The 21,886-nt window shown below is 41.0% G+C and overlaps 1 protein-coding gene across 2 annotated transcripts in view; it reads right to left on the minus strand.

Annotated features, from left to right (window-relative positions):
- Positions 1-4,387: 4,387 nt before the first annotated feature.
- The window catches only part of pax7a (paired box 7a), a 60,928-nt gene continuing 43,429 nt past the window's right edge, over positions 4,388-21,886 (minus strand). For both annotated transcript variants that reach the window (XM_033967006.2, XM_033967005.2), the window contains exons 8-9: positions 9,275-9,524; positions 4,388-6,686 (exon numbers count right to left, since the gene is read on the minus strand). In XM_033967006.2, coding sequence (XP_033822897.1) covers positions 6,571-6,686; positions 9,275-9,524 — 366 coding nt within the window. In that variant the 3' untranslated portion in view covers positions 4,388-6,570. The remainder of the gene's footprint in view (positions 6,687-9,274; positions 9,525-21,886) is intronic.

A 21,886-nucleotide genomic window follows, 5' to 3' on the forward strand; every position in this document is an offset into this window, starting at 1 on the left:
AGATACTTACCGTAATAAACTATTTGTTCATTATGAATTAAGTATTTACTCATGCTTTATTAAGGCTAAATAGGTAAATAAAGTCTAGTTATATTATTGTACACATATAAAACGTTCTTACCCTCAATAAGTTTATACATTTATCATATTTACCAGTCAACATTTCTAATCATAGGCTGTTTTTGACATATTCTCAAGCTTATAATATTTCTGTAATGCCCCAAAACAATTTGCACTCGTTTGCACTTGTATTCTTCGTTATTATTGTTAAACATGTAAATACTGGATAATTATGTCTATTGTTTATTCATTTTATGTCCTAATTCTGCACTCGATGATGAATCCATGTTTCAATGTTCAGGTATTGAGATGTGCAAGATTAACAATGCCTTTTAGGTTTTACAGTAGACTTAATTCACTGTATATATTCTTAAAATTAGGTCATTAAAATTAAAATCTGTAAGGTGTGTTGTTTTAGCAAATGGCAGGCTATATGTATGACATTTTAAAAGACTTTTTGGTCCACTTTCTCTTGTGCTCCTCATCTGTCCCCGACCTCCTTCTCTGGTCCTAAATGTGATCAGAATCGGCACGGCTATACCATATTTCCACGGCTTATTTTCCTCATGCAGCTCGGACTGTGACCATATGACTGCTCTATCTATCACTCCTGCTGCCTCCCTGTGCGCGAGATAGGGCCTGCTCACTTCTCCTGGCTTCTACTCTCAGGCATTTCCACATTTCCATTTTCTGTGATCTAAACAAACCCATTACCTCAAGTCTACAGCCCCCTTGGCCATGAGAACCCTAAGGACACAGCCCCGGAGCGGTAAAGAAGCGTGGAGGAGAGCTACCTTCAATGGCCCCTCTGTTACGTCCGAATAGTCAAATAGCGCAGTCGCACCGAGCAGGTCCCTTCACTTATCTAAGGGAATGCAGAGGGGTGACTGCTTATCCCTATACCTCTGTAGTCAATCAATTAGGGGATCAAAGCAGGAGATGAGGCTAGTGTCACAAAGCTCTCCCACACATAGAGACACATCACCTGACTGACAGCGGACTAAAGGGGGGACAGACCAAAGGGGGACACAAGGGGAGCAGAGGGGACAGCCGTAGCACAGGCAGAACTGCACATGAGTGTATGAGGCCTGACACTGAGCCCCAGAACAATGGGCCGCTGCAGCAGAGGAATTCCCACGCACACAAACTTACATCATGTGATTTGGGCCCGAGTAGAGACAAGTTTGAGAGAGTAAACAGGAGTAAGAGTTACTTCATCTGACAAAAGTTAATAACACATGTTTGCATCAGCAGCCTCTTGTCAACAGGGACAATTAGATGCTTCACTTTAGGCTTTTAAGTTGTTTGAAAGAGGAAGTTGTTTTTTTTTTAAGCCCACACTACTAGCAAACTCTTACAGATAAAAGGCACTTTCACATGTCAACATTGGACTTACTTGTCTGTACTGTTATGCTATTATGTGAATTATATGTGCAAGTTTGAAATAAATATTCTAACTAATGAAGTCAACACCAAATAACTTCCTATTCTCTGCAGTTTAGCAATCACAGATCAGTCACCATTGAGTTGAGAATAAATAGGCTAAAAATACACTGCCAGGCCCCCCAAAAAAAGTCGCCACCAAAAAAAACACCCTAATATTTGGTTGTTCCGCCTTTAGCTTTGATTACATCATTGTTTGTGGCATTGTTTCGATTTCACTTCTGCAGTGCCACAAGATTTATTTCCATCCAGTGTTGCATTAATTTTTCACCAACATCTTGCATTGATGATGGTCGAGTCTGACGCTGCACAAAACCTTCTCCAGCTCATCCCAAAGATTCTCACTGGGGTTAAGGTCTGGATGTCTCATGCTCCTGAACCTCTCTGTCACAATTTGAGCCCGATGAATCCTGGCATTGTCATCTTGGAATATGCCCGTGCCATCAGGGAAGAACAAATCCATTGATGGAATAACCTGGTCATTCAGTATATCCAGGTGTCAACTGACCTCATTCTTTGAGCACAGACTGTTGCTGAACCTAGACCTGACCAACTGCAGGAGGAGAGGACCTATGCTTAGTTAAATCCTGGTGGCGACTTATTTTTTTGGACAGACATTGTAAAACTTAAGTAGCATTTAACCTTAGTTCTATTTTCAATTTAAAACACTCGACATTGGCGATTCCTTCAACTAAGGAAGTCTTCAGCACAGAGAAAACATTATGGGGACAATAAAGTATACAGTACATTTGACGCATTCACTTGTTATTATTGATTTTTTTGAAAAGGTTTAAATCCATAAATTTTTTTCTGCTTATTTAGGACCAGGACAAGGCAGCATTCTGAGCAAAGATACCCAGACTTCCCTTTCCACACACACTTCCTTCTGCTCCTCCACCTCAACTGGCGCCTCTCAACGTGAAGGAGCAGCGGCTCTACTCTGAGTTCCTCCAGTGAGACTGAGCTTCTCACTCTATCTCTAAGGAAGTGCCCGACCACTTGTTTCCACAATCTTGTCCTGTTGCTCATTACCAAACCTCATGACCATAGGTGAGTGTAGGAACGTAGACTGACGGGTAAATCGGAAACTTTGTCTTTTGACTGAGCTCCTTCTTCACTACAACAGTCTGATGGCCATTTTGAATTTATTGTAAATACAGTGAATATAGGTTCTCTTCCATACAAAACAGCATGTGCTTCTATAACTCTATACTTGTTCTATTTCCTAAAGTATTTCTTACATTTCAATATTTTAGCGCTCATCTTTAAATCCCCATACCTTTGTCATGTCAGACATACCTCCCGCGATGCCTGTGGTGAAACATGAATGCTGGGCCTGTTTTGACACTATGTACTACGTGGCTGTGTGAATGCCTTCATAACTCTGGTTAGTCCTCCGCATTGACACCATACCAGGGGGTTTGTAGAGCGATCTCCCCCCGGTGGGCCGTCTCCGCTCTGGGTGTAGGGCGGGTGCAGGAGGGGGTCAGCTGGTCCAATGAATGACTTCCTCCAGCTGCAGCCCTGTCATGTCGAGCACTCATCACTCCTTAATCACATCACATATGGAGAACACACGCTCGCTCTGCTAATGCTACACTAATGCAACGAGACGCTCATAAAGTTTGCACCTTTTAACCACCATATATCATTAGAGGTTAGTTTAGACAGGGGCGTGGGTTAATGGTTACACGGTTAATGGTTACATGCACACATTACGTTCTAGTTTTTTTGTTTTGTTTTTTTTATTTTGTCAGAGTAACATTTGTGTCAGTTTAATTTATTTTTTTCAACAGCATGCTTACTATAAACTGTTGTAGTTTTCAATTAATATTTATGTTTTTGTTTTCATATTTTCTCTTTCAATTTTTTCTACATAACTGCGTGCTAGGACTATATAGAACTATTTTGAGTAAATTCTAGTTCCACCTTTGTTTTTTGCAATTTGTGTTTGGAAAAATGTATTTATTATTTCTTTTTTTTTGGTGACAATAGCTCAGTTGGTGTTCGTCTACTGATTCGAAGATTGACGGTTCGATCCCACTTTCCACATAAACATTATTGGTAGAGCGGTTTGATCTAAAGGCTGGCAGCGTGATTCCAGCTTCCACAGATGAATAATGTCGTTGTGTCCTTGCGCAAGACACTTACACCCAATGCTTGTGTACATTAGTGTATGAATGTGTGAGTGGTTCCTTGATGTAAAGCGCTTTGAGTGCCTTGAAGGTGGAAAAGCACTATTTACTATTTTATATATAAATGTATGATCATATTTACTTCTGAATGAAGGGAACATGTAACTGAAACAATTGAGTAGTTTCACTTTGCACCCTTTGATAAATGTGTGAATTTGTTACTCGGAAACGACCAGTCAGTCAGTGGTTTTCCAGCTACTTTACAATTTTACGATCTTGTGATTAGTGTTGTTTTTATTATTATTATTATTATTATTATTATTATTATTATTATTATTATTATTATTATTATTATTATTGTTGTTGTTGTTGTTGTTGTTGTTGTTGTTGTTGTTGTTGTTGTTGTTGTTATTATTATTATTATTGTTGTTGTTGTTGTTGTTGTTATTATTATTATTATTGTTGTTGTTGTTGTTGTTGTTGTTATTATTATTATTATTATTATTATTATTATTTTATTTATTTATTGAGCATTTTAAAACTATTGTGCAAGCACTTTCACTCTCGCAGTTATCTTTCCAGTCTAGCTTGAATAACTCCCTTAAGAATTAGTTACAAATTTCATACCTGATTTTTAAATTGGCTTTATTTTTTATTTTCTTATATTTCTGCGTATCATTTCTGTGTGTATGGATTGTCCCCTAGTGGCCACCATACTTCACATCTTCATAAAAACAGACCAAAGAGTATTTTTGAAATCTTTAATTGATAACAGTTACGCCAGTGTTACAGTAAACACACCAACAGGCTGAAGGTACAAGTTTCCCACTACTTCTAATACTTCATACAGCAGAATAAATTATACCATGGGAATATACACACATGCCGAACGGAAAAGGCCAAAAGCACAGGTCAGGAAGCAACTAAAAACAGGTTAACATCGGAACGCACAGGAGGCGGGAGGAATTTCAGTGGCTTAAATATCCAAATGTCTATGGACGTGTTAGAAATGAGAAGTCACACTAAGTCTAAAATCCTTTGTATTTAAAATATACACATGTGAGGTGTTACTTTTTCCCACTTTCATTGGTCCACGAATGCATCATTGACATTTGTGCCCGAGGGATTGCGAGATAGGTCCATTGTCCATCGCCCTGGCAACATTGGTCCCAAAATCCTCTCCACATTGTGACGTATCATCCAGCCTTGTTTCAAAATATACAATAGTCCTTATGTGTCCAAGAGGCTGCCTTTTCCGTTAAGTCTCTCTTTTGTACAATTTATAGCAACAATTTCAATGGAATTAATACTTTAACTAGTTTGTACAAAATGCTCCACTCTTCTTAGCTTGGGCCTGGAACAAAACTTAGTCAGAAAAAAACATAAAAATACAAGAAAGTAAAATCAAAGTAAGATAGTAAGACATCTACTTTCTGAAATCCTTGCTTACCTACCACTCATCTTGGTTTAGTAAAAAAAAAAAAAAAAAGTACATAACAAGCTGCTCCAACTACTGTACAGTTTTCACAAAATGGTCCAGATTTTTTCAAAAGTCGACTACAAGGGCTACACAAATGTCTCCACTGTTACATATATTTTTTTCTTTTTGTACATTGCTGTGAATGGGGAGGATTATCGGGGCATCTGGTTCAAACTTGAGGTGTGGAGGTCTGAGGCTGACCCGATTAAGTGAAATTTTATAGTATATGGGAATGCTGCCATGTGTGCACTTTTTGAATTCGGTAAATGTTAAGAGTTCAGGAATGCCAATATGTTGGTAAACTTCTGGAATCCTGTTAGCGTTACTATGGACGTTTGGAGCTTCATGTTGCGTTTAAGTACATTCTTTTTGTTCATTTTTTCTTCAAAACATGTCCAAAATGTCTGTAAATGTGTACATGTAACTACGGTTTAATTATCTTTCATAAAATGTTCAGGAATGCTTTCGTAAATATATCTATGGAATGTACTGGAAGCTGTGGAATTCAATTGAAAGTGCATGTACACAATAAGAAAAGCGCCCCCTACCGGTCGCTAGTAATCGAGCGGGTCACTGTCAATTAGGTTTGACATTACATTTGGGCGATTTAATCTTCTTTACACTGTTAAATACACACAGAATTCCCAGTATTCCTGGGATTTTAGGATCAGGGGGAGGACAGAGCTGGCCCTCTTTGGCATGGTCCATATTTCCAAAACAAAATACATTAATTTTTTTTCCCAATCCTGTTTTTGTAAATAATGCCATTCTTCCCTAAGGACCGCGGCTAAGGATGGGATGGAGGTTAGCGAGGGGTGAAAAAAAAACTACCGTCGGGCCAAAAACACTGCTCCAATTCCCAACAGTATCTATCCAGCCAGACTTCCCACCGAGAGGCCAAGTTCTTTAGGAATGTCAGGACAAAATGTTGGAAGTGAGAAGGTCAAATCGTTCACAAGAGCTCAGGGGAATGGGCCGAAGGAAGAGCAGCTTGAAAAACAATCATGTATTTTCAAATTCACGCATCACGCACGCTCCATTGGTCCCATTCGGTTATTTTTACACATTGACTAAACAGGAAAAGATACAAACGTGAATCAAGGAACAACGAAAATCACCATAATTGTATAACAGCAATTTTAACAATATCAAAAAGGAAATGAGAGATTGGCTTTGTTAGCTACTATGAACAGCAAAGTACATGTTGTCAATGGCTCAGTGCGTGAATGCAGTCCACAGACCAGTGACAATCCACGTTTCGTTTATGTGCGCTTTGATAAGTCAGTTCGGCCATTTTGAGCTTAGACGCCCAAGATTTCGGATGATTCCAGTGGTCATGAAAATAGCTTGCAGAGTAGCTATTTTTCCTTGGTCCGGAAAGAAATCAGCGCTGATCCGAAGTCTTGGTGTAGCGTGAGGGTTGTTAGCTAGCGATGGTGTTAGCGTTTAAGTTTAGTAGGCCTGCCCTGTCTCCACTTGAAGCAACCCCAGCACGGCCGAGTGGTCTCCCAGCTTCATCCTCCTCTGGGTTGACAGACTCACGTTCTTAGCCAGGTAGTCGACAGCAGCTACAAAAGAAGACAAAAAAATGTTAGTCTTTGTAGCTAGGTCACTTGGTTAAGACAGGGATAGACGTAGGATAGGAACAGTCAAATTACAGCCAAAAAAGTTGCAGGTTTCATTATGAGATTTTGGAGATGTTTGGAGTTATTCCCATGCACAATATTCAAATCCTTCAGCTAGTTACTTTTGAACAAGTTACTGGCATGAACGCTGACGAAGGCCCCTATAGGTACAACGTTGTCATTGCTACTGTTAACACTAGATGCTAATCCTGACCATTTGGCCTGCTCCTATTCCTATGTGGACTTCATTCCCTTTACAACAGATCTAAACGTGACTCTTTCACGACTTGCATGCACAGAAACTGACAGACAGGTGGCATATTTCTCGAGACATATGCCCCATTCATTCTCATATCATCTCCGTGATTAAGGCTGAAATAAGTTGTGGCAGTAGCGAGTAGAAGACAAAGCCCCTCCCCCTCCGTCCCTTGTCTGCGGTTGGCACGGCGATGGCATGGCGCTGTCACTCACACAGGTTGCCGTGTGCTCCGGGACGTGCCAGTCTTCATTAAACGTGGCATCTGTGATTTCATGCCCTCCACACGCCACATGGACCATCATTTGGGGAGGCAGACAGCAGCTCTCTCTCTCTCCCCTTCATTCATTACACTTCCACTGTGCTCAATCAGCGTCTCAATTAACCTCACTTCAGATCACATCCGCGCGCCCGTCACTTCCCCGTGAAGATGACAAAACGAGACACACACACACACACACATGACACACACGAGACACACGTGGAAACCCGAGCAGCAGATGCACTGAGGGATGGGTGGAAATGGCCTCTGGATCTGGTTAGCCTAAATCAAACTTGGATTGTATTATATAGCGCTATATATACTGGACCTTCAAAGCGCTTTACATATAGGCACATTCTCGCTCACACTGTCCACAGATAAATTAGGTGAAGTGCCTTGCCCAGAAACACTACAGAAATACGGAATGCCAATAGCGGAGAAGTGGGCTGACCAACTTCGGCCCAAGTATTGGTAAAAGGTATAGTAAAGATACGTATCGTTGTACTTGTATGGAAATGTATCTTCTGCATTTGACCCATTGTTCAGCTGTTCTGGAGCAACTTTACAGAAGCACTTGGTGACCTTCACGGACATGTCAGGGACCCTTTCCAGCTGCCCGGCAAGTCCAGAACGATATAAGTCTTGAATTTCTGAGTAACCTTTCTAGAACTTCGGCTTATGTATATGGTAAGGAGTATCTAGCTGGAGGATAAAACTCAGTGGATCGTTTTCAGTCGCCTATCATCACCTGAACCCCACGTTGAGAATCACCGACCTAACTTTCTAGAACCCTTGGAGGAAGCCTACCCAACCACAGTGCGAACATGCAAACTCCATGAAAGGTAAGTAGTATTAGTTAGAGTTTTGTGTATTCATTAGCTTTATAATTTTAACATTTACTCCCCTGTTTAACCCCCTGCAACCTGTGGGATTAGCGACATTCACAGTCCCAATTACTACCAAACGGCAACGTGGATTTCTTCACTAACTGACTAAATAAAACCAAACAATTTTGAGGAGTAGCTTTCTTGTTGGTCAAAGTGTGCTTCCTCTTACCTCTCGTGAACAGCTCTGACAGCATCAGTCAATTATACTAATCTAATAAAGGCACTCCTTCCTGCCCCGCGGCTGTGTGTGTGTCTGTGGACAGGGGGGTGAGACAGAGGTGGGACAGAGGACACTGGGGCCCCTCCGGGTGTCTCCTCTCCTTTGAAGTGTCCCTCTGGTTGGAGTGGGGTGTGTCTGCTCCTCTCACAGAAATACAGAGCTGGAGCCAATGGCAAAGTTTTATCAAGAGCACGTGTCTCATTCTCGCCAGGAAAGAGGTCAAAGGGCAAGGGCCGCATACTTACGATTGTGCGACGTTTTCAAATTGTAATGGTTCAAAATGTGACTATCCCAAGTCTTATGAAGCAAAATTGATGCAATGTTTAGGGAAATCTTGTCATAAAAAATCTACAGGGTCAAGTACGATATTGTTTCCTTTTTATTTCATGCTTTTTAATGGTAAAATTCACAGTAAAAATGTGTCTCTGTAGCCTTGAGTTAGAGGAATTCTTCATGGTTATATGCAACATTTTCAGGACTTTTTCCAATTCAAAAGATAAAATAATTTGCTTTAAATTGTTAATTGCTTTGATAATGGTGTAATTTTTATTTATTTATTTATTATTGAAACTAATTGACAGCTTTAAAATGGGATTGGCTCATCTAATGTTTTGTTACTCTAAAACTATGCAATGCTGGCTTCAGTTAAATGTATTTTTATATTTAGATAAAAAACATAATGTCTTTGTCTCTCGACTGGCCTGGGAACACCTTGGGGTCCCATCGGAGGAGCTGGAAGAAGTGTCTGGGGTGAGGGAAGTCTGGGAGTCCCTGCTTAAACTGCTGCAACCACGATGCGGCTCCGAATGAGCATTTTTGCCTGAACCGACCAGCTGTGTTGGTCAGACTGAATTCCATGCTTATTTCTATCGTGGACAAGTAGATATGAAATCCTATAATACTTACTCTGTCCATACTGGCTGTACTGGTATCCTGCGGCGACAGGGTCCACGCTGTAGCTGGTTGCGCTGTAGGTGGGGGGGCAGTAGGACTGGGAGGAGGCCAGGGAGTCGACACTCTTGATGGGGTCGGAGCGCTGGCTGCAGCTGGCGGAGATGGGGTTGGAGCTCTCCAGGCTGCTGTGGAGGGGCGAGATGGAGAAGTCGTGCTGGCTCTGGGAGGGCACCGCGCTCGGGTTACTCAGGATACTCATCACCTGAAGAGGAAAGGAGCAGAGACATAGGACGTCAGGTGTGGGAGAATCTTTCAAGACAGACTGGCATGTAACGTTTCTGGTGAGGAGCACACAGCTTACTTCTCTCCATGGAGATGTTATTCCTTTGACTTGAATGTTCTGCAAAATAGTTATTTTCAACTTCTATAATGTGATGAGTCCCACATGGGGGGTAATTACTCAAATGTAGAACTCATTGAACCATTTCTATTAGTGACTGGACCTTAGAACTTGCTAAATTACTATGTAGTTTTACACAATTTACATCATGTCTATTAAATATTATTGGCGTTTGAATGTTGTGATGTCATCTAAAACCCAACAATGGCATTAAACCTTTCAATTTAATGTATTTATTATTTATTCAATGTAAAATCAGTGTTGAAACAGCTAAAAAAATCACCCTGTTGGCGTCACCTGCTTGTCTCTACGGAGATGGTTAAGTTTAATGTCATAATTTGGAATATTGCAGATAAAGCAAAAACATCTCCATGGCAACTAGCAGGTGGTGGACACTCATGATAAAACATAGTGCACCTTTAAGGAAGTTTAACGGAAACATGTTGAATTGTATTGTACTGCATAGCATCATCTAAGCTTTTAATAATAAACAGCTTGAATCCTTGAATTTGCCTGATGGGAGTGGTCAGAATTCATTTACAAGAGAGGCCCAGATTTTTATATTCACAAATGTTGAACTTGATCTGTTTCCACAATTCATTTTTTACTAATCTTTCACTAAAATTCCTGAAAATAACAACAATAACACCTTCATGCAAAACCAATCAACTCAAACCTGGTCAAAGGCTACAACATTACTTGAACACTGCGTCAAAAATATAAAAATTATTTGGCTATTGTTGTTGTTTTTTCCCCAGTTTTATTACATTCCCCAATCATTGGACCTACGAGGCTCATCATTTGTTTACACGTGTTTCTTCATAGGCCTGGTCTTCTCTCGAGCATGCTCAGAGCAGTCCACCCTGGCTCTCCTGGGGCAGAGGGGGAACTGAGGGTGTTACATTTGGAAAATTGAGGATCAAAGCTCCTACAGAGTTATGGGAAAGTACTTTTTCATTGCAAATATAGCACCCATCCCAGCTCTTCACGGTGCAGATACCAATAGAAATACACAATTTCAACTTTGAAATAGGGAAACTTCCCCATCATTTTTTTTTACAAGTGCAGGGGGAAGGAAGGATGGCACAAGGACAGAGCAGGCACTGAAGGGTGACGAGGTTAAAAAAAGGAGAATTTGAACAAGAGCGACCGTTTCCATTAGCCCCTGGTGCCAGTAAGTGCACTTCTCTGGGAAAGAGGGGTCCCATGGCGATAATAGACTCACCATTGGTGCCAGACAACCCCCCGTCCCACCAACCCACCACCCCTAAAGGCCTGAGCTGCAGCCTACAGCACAACAAGCACCCAGGGAGTCCCTAATCCTTCGCCCCTAGCCTACCCATCTCATGAATAGTAATGGGGTTGGAACGGGTAAGTGATCCCCTCAGATCCACACACAAAGTCCAGGCTCGGCGAACCCAACAGAGGGGCCGCTGATAGTGCAGGTTGGGTCTGTGCTGCGTATTACACACACTGTATCATTCACACTGCATAAGAAAGCCTCCCATTCAATATTCCAGATTATTGTAATAGCTTGTGACACTGGTCCGAAGAAGGGTTCAAAATGTGTTGAGGCGACAGTTCACCACAAATTTTCTCATGTCACGGTCCCAACCCCTCCCCTCAACGGCAACAATAACATTTCAACCTTTTCTGATTGTATTTGAATCATGCAAAACTGGACCTATTCACTCGCATTATATCGAACTCAAGTTTACAGCTTAACCATATCTTTGGAGTTCAGTATTCTGCAGTTACTCAAATGTATTACCAAAATATATTATATACATTTACCTCTACTCTCTTTTTGCACTTTTGGTATTTTCTCCTTGAATTTCTCTATGTTGTTGCTCATATTGTCAAATTGTAGAGACCAACAGCGAGTAGAAATGTCTGTTATTCACCCGTGCAAACCCGATTGACCAAAGCTTCCAACTTAAGTGTTAGATGATGTATAAAATGTGTCTTAAAGTCTTGTATTTCAACATAAAATTTCTTAGTTTATTCAAAATTTCAATAACAAAACAAAGCAAACACACATATATATATATACAATTTTGTTCGCTTCCATTAGCCAATAGCCATAAAATATATGCACAACTCATTATTATTATTATTTTTTTCTTTTTTTTGCACTGATGCTAACTACTCTATTGAACTTGCATTGTGTTCTGCCTTTGCTTTTAGTTAGCTGAAGAAAGGGGGGTCGATAAAAAGCCAATTGTCCTCCACATGGTTTTCCCTCCAAACCTCTCAACATCAGGTTCATGTTGAGTTTCGCCATGCTGCACCGACCTTTGACCCCCGGGCTGCTAAACCAATTAGCCCGTCGTGGAGGTGCTTACACACAGCCGTTAGCCGTTAGCATCTTCAACGCTTGCATGCAGACGATGAAACTGGCTGCGTATGATCGACTGTAGGCCCGAAAATATCCCACAGAGGAGAAATTAACTATATTCTGTAAATTAATCATATTTTTAGGAAGGCCGTCCAGGAAAAATGTAGCATAAAAGTCATTTCCACATGTTAATTCTATCAGTATGGAAACCCCCATCATCCCACTGTAGTATACATCTGTGCACAAGCATGTGACACGGACTATAACAGGGAGATTCATGGAGCCTTCAGAAACAAGGCCTGCATGATATTAGAAAAACATGGACTTACTACTTTGGATTTTATTCTTGCCAATACGTATAGATCTTGAACTTGAGAATGTCTTAACAAGAATTCACATTAGATAAAATAAGAACTTGATGCACCCCATTTTCGATTGAAAGAAGAAGTTTTAAAGTACATTTTGTAGTTATGTTTAGTTATTTCATCAGTACTTATGCAGGTTATTGGGTAAACAGTTATAAATGGTTTGTTCATTACCTGTTTTTAATGTTTTAAATGGACCTATGTAGTTTTATTTGCTTGTTTTTTTTTGTTTTTTGTATTGTTCTGTATTTTAAACAGCACGCCCATGAAAAGAAGAGTCTGAGTGCTCCCATTGGGCCTTTCCTTTATAAATAAAAATAAATAAAAATGAGAAATGAAAAAACTATTCTTAGAAGTAAATAGTATTTCTGTTCATAATTTGAAGAAACCACTTTTTTCTTTACATAAAAAACACATAATGAGATAAAATAAGCAATCAACTAAATGCTTGATAACACTTCAATTCACTAAGTTCTTCATGAGTTCTGATGTTTCCATATCAGTGTAATTTGTCATATATTTTGCATATATAACATAATTGGATGGTATAGTCCAAATGTTTAATGATTGTCTTGGAGTGTCCTGTGAAGAAAGCTGGAGGCCATGTCCATTTTTGTCATTGGTTAATAATAAAACTCTGATTAGATTACCCCCTTAGAAAATAGAATTACCAATTAAAGTCCACGCTTGAGTTCTTCAAAAGAAAACGACTCTTATCACCAATGCGGTTTTAGCTAATTACACTGTCACTTCTTAAGCCAAGTCTGGTCATCTGAGAGAACAAGTTTATCCATTTTTCACTTCAAGATAACTAAGTACTTTTTTCTTATTTATACCTCTATTTGTCATAATCTGCACGGCATTAAAACAAAGTGTAACCCAATCACAACCTCTCATTTTCCACTTGAGTTTTTGCGAGGAAGGCGCTGGTCTATTTGTGAGGCGGGTGTTAGTTTTACAGGCCTGTAAAGTTCATCCTTTGTTTGTGAAATGATACTTAGTGATGCAATAAAAATGTCATTTATTTCCTCTGACTAATTTCTGTCTTGTATTGTTTTTTTTGCGCCTCTAATGTCAAAGACTTCATAAACCAGGATGATACTTAATGAAAAGACTTGAATATTTTGAGCTTGAGCCAAAATTGGAGTAGTGTTTTTACCATTCGTGGTTGGATTACAGTATTTGTACTAGTACCACAGGACAAATTCAGTGTTTTAGCATTGTGATTATAACTGTAATTTAGTTTGATTCTAGTAATGAGGGGATATTTTTGTTGGTAGCACTGTGGTCACCTACTGTTATATCACTAATACACACATAGCAGTTGATTTAAGCAGCTAATAAAGAGGTTTCTCCACTTCAAATAAAAAGAAATTGAAAAGTATTTGGAGCTTTGGAGCATATTTCACCATAGAATGTTAAAACTGCACACAAACAAGTTGGGTATTTGGGAATATGACACAAGTATTCAAAACTACAAAAGGTTGGGAACCATTGTCTCACATCACCAAAACAAAAATCATCCCGTCACTTACTCCAAAAATTCTAAATACTCCATCCCAACATGTACATTTCCTCCATATGTCTACTGTCTCTCCCTCCTCCCCTCCGTGTCCTCTGCAGCAGTAGCAGAAGTAGCAGCAGCCCACACGGTTCGTTTGTTGTTGTGCTCGGAGTGAGTGCTGCTGGGAGATAATGTGAGCCAGGACCCAGTTTAAAGGACAATGCTCGGGGCTGTTCCCTTCACCCACCGCTCTGTCTACGCCCAGATAGATTACTTTATAAATAATAATAAAAAAGTAATTAATTCTCACAACTTCTGAGCCCTGCAGCCCGTGGCGACGTGAATGGGGAAGTGTAAATTGATACAATGTGCATCCTTTTAGATAAATAAATAGCAACACTGGAGACACAAAAAAGGCCTTTTCAATCCGCCCCTAATTTCTGCAACTGACAAATTACTTTTTTTTTGTTCAGGCCAATGTTGGACCGGTGTTATTTTGTTGGTTCAGTCATGAGGAAGGAACAATACAAGACAAAAGAAAAAAACTGAACAACTTATTGACAATAGGTTGGATGAAGTTTGGAGATTATCGTAAACTTTTGGCTCTTAGTTTTATGATCCCAAATTTTTTTATTTTACATGTTGGATTGAATGTCTGTGTTTTTATGCCCAATAAGGTGATTGGCTAGATAGTGAACAGGCCAGTTTTGTCATACATTTGAACAGATAATGTTTTTTGTAGATCAACCAGTGATGGAACATAATGAAGTAAAAGTCATAAAGCACAGTACGTAAGTATACATTTTAGGTATCTGTACTTTACTTACGTAGATTTTATAGTGGGTAGTTTTTACTTTTACTTCACTACATTTGAAAGCAGGTATCTTTACTTTCTACTTCTACTTCTTTCTACTTTACTTACACTACATTTTCAACTGGGCTGAAAAGTGAAAGTATTTTTTTTTATTACGGTTTGAGACCTGCTGAAAAATATACAAATAAAAACAGCTGGGAAAAAACAACTGAAATTCAGCATGAATCTTTATCAAAATTGATACATTTGAAACTTAATTTGATATAAAAATCTGCACAAAATACTTTAACTTTTTACTATTTAAGTACATTTTTAAACAGGTACTTTAATACTTTTACATAAGTAGATGTATGATTCATGTGATACTTTTACTTGAGTATTTTTTTGCACCGGTATCTGTGCTTTAACTTAAGTAACAAAACTGAGCACTTCTTCCAACATTGAGATTAGCAACCAATGGGAGGCCTCCTAAGTCAGGCCCCTCTGTGCATGCCAGACTGTGATTGGCCAGAGGATACAAATATAACTGAATAAGTGCCTGGTCATAATATAAAAAGCTGCATTATCCAAAATGTATAAATATTACTGTGATTCAGTTTAAAAAGCAGGTTCAAATCATTATACATACATACTGTACATATTTACCTTACATAAACTGGTTCTCACTCAGAAGTAAATGATGCTGAACAGTGAGAAATGGACTAAAACAAGACAAAAACAAAAGGATTTAACCCTAAACAAAATAATTACTAACTAATCCTGGACATTTTATAAGATAATCACATCTGTCACTGTAAAAATCAACAATACTTACACTGCTAGATCTATTTTTATACTTTATATTTTGTAGTTGTATTTCAAAGTTTTTTGTGGATGTTTTTCACTGACAATTGCAATATACTTTTTCTGATTTTGGATATTTTAAATTCCTTTTGCCTATTTCCCTAATATACTGCTGCCTTCTGTCTAGTATCATAGAGCTGGTAGACGAGGGTGAGGGGCCCTTGGAGAAAGTGATCCAGTGCTGGAGAGTGGCGGCTTTAGTCTGGTACAAAGCCTCTGTAGGACTGCACTGGCCCCGGGGCTGTAGTCTGCCTGCAGAGCTGATACGGGCCCTCTGTTCCAACGCTCCCCTCTCCACAAATACTCCTAATCTGCGCACCACTGGATTAGGTCCTCTGTCACCAATAGCTCTCCGTTCTGCCCAAATCAAATGCCCCCGAGATGTACCTTCAAGTGGGGCTGAGGTCACCGGGGCAGGAGAGGGGGAGAGGGGCTCGGGTGAGTTATCTGACTACTGCAGAATAGGCTCGCTCGCACCTCAGCCGATCCAAAAGACTGATACCGGCTTCACCCCAGTGTGATTAAAGATCCTCCCTGATGATGACACTTGAATTTTAGATCGATATTTGAAGGGCTCCGGCTCTGTCCCGCGGCGGTGATTTTTGAGCATAGAGGACAAAATCTAAGAGAGCCAGAAGAGTCCAAAAAGAAGTGACTTTGACAATGAGATAGAGAGAAAATACTGAAATGTTCCCTGTAAGTTTGAAGATAAGTTTGTTGTGGCTGAAAAAGTAGTTAGCAAGTTGTAATACAGGTCCTAGGGCAGCGGCGACTCAATACAAGCTGCGTAGGCCTTGGAAACTCATTATTCTATATTCACTGTAGACTTTATTAACCAAGAAGCACATGTTTATTAGTTTGTTAATTTTATTTAAGTAAATTCTGATTTGTTCCTTCTCAGTATCTCAATCTGACATATAACTACTCCAAAATGAGAGCAAAGTAAATAAGTCCATTCCAAAAGCCAGAATCTGGCTTGTCCCACCCCTCCCCCAGCGCTCACATGAGAGGGCCGGCCCAGCGGGCAGTGAGGCCCCTCATCTGAGCAGACAAAATGACTATTTAAAAATAACAGTGATTGCATAAATTGAATTAAAGCGTTTTGGTCACGGTGGAGGTGGCGCGGGGCTGCAGACAGCAGGCCGGTGGCAGGCAGCAGATGACGGGCTCTGGCCCCAGTGCCACTGCGTTAATTGGCCGCGGCACATTAATAAAAAGTGAAAAGTGTCCTCCACAGCGCCATCGCAGCCACAGGCACAGAGGCAAAAAACAGAGGTTTGAGCTGCAGGGAGGGCTTTGAAGAATCTGAGGAAGAGGAGGAGGAAGAGGAGGAGGAGGGGGCCGCTAATTGTGTCCAATTAAGTGTCTGATTGGCACTGACAGAATCTGGGCAGTGACACGTCAGGCACAGATGAGGACGATTAGGCACCGCTGGAACAAGCTGTCACTCCACAGTCCCACCACTGCACCTCCGCCCTCCACAGCCCCTCCACTACAGTCCCTCCAGAGTCAGTCCCTCCATATAGTCCCTTCGTAGCCCCACCACAGCGCCTCCACCCTTGATGACCCCTCCACTATAGTCCCTCCCTAGTCTCTCCACCCTCCCTTCACAGTCCCCATAGTCCGCTACAGTCCCTTTTCCACCCTCCCTCCACACACCCACCACACCCCATGAGCTCTGTCTAATACACTCAACAAACCAATCCAAACTCATTATAAAAGGGAAAGCCATGGAGATTACTATTATTATTTTGTTTATTAGTTGATTATCCAATTTGTTTGTCAGGTCATCTTGTTTTAATCTATAATCATGAAATCAAACCTTTGTCTTAAGGCCCATTTCCATGACAGTTCTCTGGAGGTTTTTTCATGTAGTAAAGGAAAAAATAACTCTGGAACGCTGCAAACTGTTTAAAATGTTTAGTTCTGTTTTTCCACGTTTTTAAAATCAGGTACAGCGCCTTTGAGGAAACGTTCTAATGTGCTAAACGTCGCCATTACTTCCGTGTAGACTCCTAACCTCCACACACAGCTGCTTTAAAGACCTCTCCCCTGTCTCCCGCTGTATAAGCTATCAGCCCTGCCCTGCCTCGCTAAAGGTTAATATGACGTCTATTGGGCTGCAATTGGAGAACGTGTGGGGAGCAGTCCTCTCCATTCTGTGCTAGTGATATGCTTGAGTAACTATGGGATGGATTCAGCCACTAGGAACAAGAGAGAGGCCCCTTCAAAGTGCACAGCCTAATGCACACAGACTTGCAGCTCTCTCAACCTTGCAACGTTGCTTTTTCTAAACTAAAGAGAAGTAGAAAAGGAATCAGTGGGACTAAAATTCAGTTTTGCAATTTGGGTAATTTTAACTAACTGTATTTTCATATTTCTTTTTATTTAATGTGTAATTATTATTTTATTTGTTAGGCATTGCTGGAGTACACCGGTTGTGAATTAGAATGGGTTTGTGCCAGATGCCCTTCCTATTTCAGCCAGCCACATCCTATAACTGGATTTTGAACATTCATCCATTTTTCTTATCCGGGGCCGGGTCACGGGATGCAGCAGTCAAAGCAGGGACTCCTAGATTTCCCTCACCCCAGACACTTCCAACAGCTCCTCCGGTGAGATCCTAAAGTGTTCCCAGACCGAGATTTTGAACATACAAAAGTTAATAAAATCTTACAAGCATTTTTAAAAGCCTTTTCACCTATAAAATGTGTTTTTCCGTATGAGCATGTAACTAAATAAGTGCAATATTTGATGTCCAGGAAACTGAATCAAGTTACAATGCATAGGGGAGGCTAAATTAATTTATAGAATACACTGAATAGTAAAACAAGTACGTAACTATGCATTGTCTATATACTTTTACTTTCTCCGGTACTCTTCCCACTGCCAAATGAAGGTGGAAAACTATAGACAGGCATGAGTGGGTTTGAAGGGGGTGTTTGCTCAAAGCAGCAGGGGCTTGGTCTTGTGAAAAATGTCAGGTCAAATTGTTCTTGACAGTGTTAATATCTGCAGCTCATAGCCATAATTACATGTAAATAAATAGTGAAATAGCTCGCAGCTGGAGACTGAGAGCGGCGCGAGGCGGGCAGCTGAGGACCCATCTCCTGCTCTGATTGTCAGGAGGAAGAAAGGCAACAGGGAGAACAGACATGTGCGCTGAACCGTGGAGCCAATAAACAGGGGCATTTCAAGGGGCTAAGAAAACTGAGAGGGTAAGTTTGTGCTTCCACGGGAGCATATGGACACAGTCAGTACTCAGTGTGAGGAGTTGGACTGATTAAGGCATTTAAATGTGCTTATGACATAGTAGATGTATACTGCCTGAGATCAATAACTGACCATTGCGGTTTTATTTATTTATTGGTTTGTTTGTTTATTTATTTCCACAGCCAATCATCAGTTCTGCAATGTTAGTTTGCATTTGGCATACTTTTTTTTTCCACTAGATACCCTTTTAGACACATGGTTGTTAATTACAAGTTTAACCTAAGGTAAAGGAAAATGCATTCTATTATTCTATTACACCGCCTTCAGATATATTACCATCTCACATTTATACTTACACTTTTTATGTACAGTTATGTGTGATATAATATGATCATTTGTGGAATTCCTTGTGACCGCAGAGTGCGAGTGGGCGGGGAACGCGATATGAAAATGTGGGTTAAAGCAGGAGTCAGGGTGAGTATTAATCACAGCGATGCACCTGTCAGAGTGGCATCTGGAACTAACGGGAAGCACATTTCTCCAAAACAACGTCTGAGCCAACCAGGCCATAGGGGCAGGTTCAACGCGAGTCCTACCCCTGCCCTGCCGTCTCATAACCCCCTGCTCCATGACCTCTGACCCCGAGGAGATAGGTCAGTGCACATGTGTCCAGCAGACGCGTCACCTGTCCAACACACCATCATAATGTTTTATTACTGTCCACCCACGTGAGTCTGCTGCTGCTGCTGTTGTTATTATTGGTCCAGTCACCTTCAAATGTTGTGAGTTGAGCTGCCGCGCTGATGAGCATGTGCTGCACTGTATACCTGTGTGTAATAGCTATTTTAGATAGGATCGATGTCTGGGCCTATACTTTAATAAAGGCAGGAGCACTCTCCACTTTATAGGCATTTCAACTGCGTGGGACACATAGCATGTGAATCAGTTTCACTTATTTTCTCCTTAAATCCCCATCTTCTAGGATTTACTGAAATTCATATTGGCTGCCTCTGCAAGATAAATGTAAATCACATTCCCTTATATTTACTATTTATCAGGATGCAGCAGCTCACTTTCAGCAGGAAATATCTCTCACCGCACACAAACACCCTTGCATTTAAATAGCATTTTTATTGTCCGCCATAGCCTTTCATCTGGGCGCAGGGAGAAGAGCTCCTCTCCAGGGGAGAGAGCTGGAGCAAGAGAGGAAGGTGGGGAGAGAGAGCGTGCAAAGCACTATTGGCAAAGCATCATGGGATGACAAAAAGCCAAATGGAGAAAAGGAAGGTTGGTAGGTGAAAAATAGATTATGAATACACAAAGCACCCCAACCAAAAATATTTTGGAATGAAAAAGAAAATGGCTTTACTTGGATGCCCCAGAGACTGCAACAAATGTCTCAGGTGTAAAGACGAGCTAATGAGCTAAAGCATTAGCATGAATGCTAATATTCAGTGTAGCGCCTGTCACAGTGAGGAGCAGCACAGAGCAGACTGAGGCTGGATGCACATTCTGGTGTCACAGATGCAGGATATTTCCTCAGAGTTCAGAAATGTTGCAAAACAACAACAAACACTAATAATCTGCGCGGGAGCAGTATCGCCAGTGGATATGATTTACAGTCCCTTCCTTTTCTTGGCAGCTGCCAACAGCAGGTCTCTTTTTTCTCAAAGCCTCTTACATCTTTTTTTATACTTGCCAAATTGAAACAGTATTTGTTTTAATGGGAGTTCTAATTAACCAGTATGTGTTCCCCCTCTTGCTCTGCGAGTGGAAGAGCTGTGAATGCAGGCTATGTGCTCATCCCCTTTGATTTGTTGTCAGTGTTGGCTGCCAGCTGACACAGTGCCCGGCGAGAGGCTTAATGCCCAACTTTTAATAATGTGGGGGACTACATGCTCTCCCCCTCTCATTGGTATTCAGGTGCACAGCGTCTTGTTAGAAGTCAGGGAGGGAGGAGGAATCAGCCGCAGCTCCAGATTGTTCACTACATTTTCCCCTCCACATTTTTTTGGCAGCGGCAGAGCTTGCTTCTTAAAAATAATTCATGGGTTTTTAAAAGAAGCGTCTGTGCAGGCTAATGGAGCATTGGTGGTGCGGTGGAGTCTCCCCTGGCTTATCTCTGTCAGACAGTTGCGGGGAGCTCTGGTGCCCGTGTCAGCGTGCAGCGTGGAGGGTGCAGCGCTGCGCGGGCTGCAGGCCTGGGGACACACTTCAAAGAGGCAGGGGTGAGAGCGCTCGGCTCTGATCCTCCACCAGAGCAGCCCACTCAGCCCAGAGGCCCGCTGCACACCGCCCTGTCATTCCAAAACACAACACTTCACCAAACTGCAACCAAACTTACTCCGCAACTTTAAAACCCTCATCAGCTCAGCAACACATCTCCATCACAGTTCAGATAGTCTTAAGAGAAAGACACATGTTTGCAAATCTCTCTCTCCTTCGCACTTATCATACAACAAGTGTAAGTGTCCATATTGAACCCTAAATGCATGTCACAATACGTACGTATGTAATTCATGATCTGTTTATGAAATGCAACATTTTGATTTTTATTAAACTGCTATTACATGTGCGTATCCATGGCAACAGTAACAAAAACTAACTGGATTGACGTTGCCAATAGTTTTCAGCCACTAACTCTCAACTGTTTTCTGTTTTGAATATAGACAAATTATGTATCTGGAGCAATTTCGATTTTTTTTTTTTTATATTCTCAAGTTATTAAAAGTTTTCTCTCATCCATATAAGTTACTCAAATATTTAAGTACTCAAATGTTCATAAATCCTACAAAAACCCTACAATCAAAACAACAGACCACTAGGCCTCTGTCCCCCTCTCATTTGCACAAGATGAGTCAGACATCTCCTCACAGTGACCAGCATGCTCTCTGCTGATATTTCTTTCCTGATGTCATTATTTCTGTAAACGCTCCTCTGGGGAGTGAAACCAGAGCTGTGCCTGTGACTGCAGTGGACCACATGGACAGTTGTTTCCTCTCCTCTCCCACCAAGTGTCCCTGTCAGACAGAGAGGAGGAATGCACCCAAATACCTCCTCATGGAAAAGAATGTATCATGGCAGTTTCTGGGTTTCAGATGGCATTACAACATTCAAGGCCTGTAGAGTCCAACTGAGATGGGATCA

This window comes from Periophthalmus magnuspinnatus, chromosome 5 (assembly GCF_009829125.3).
Source record: "Periophthalmus magnuspinnatus isolate fPerMag1 chromosome 5, fPerMag1.2.pri, whole genome shotgun sequence".
Classification (NCBI taxonomy): Eukaryota; Metazoa; Chordata; class Actinopteri; order Gobiiformes; family Gobiidae; genus Periophthalmus; species Periophthalmus magnuspinnatus.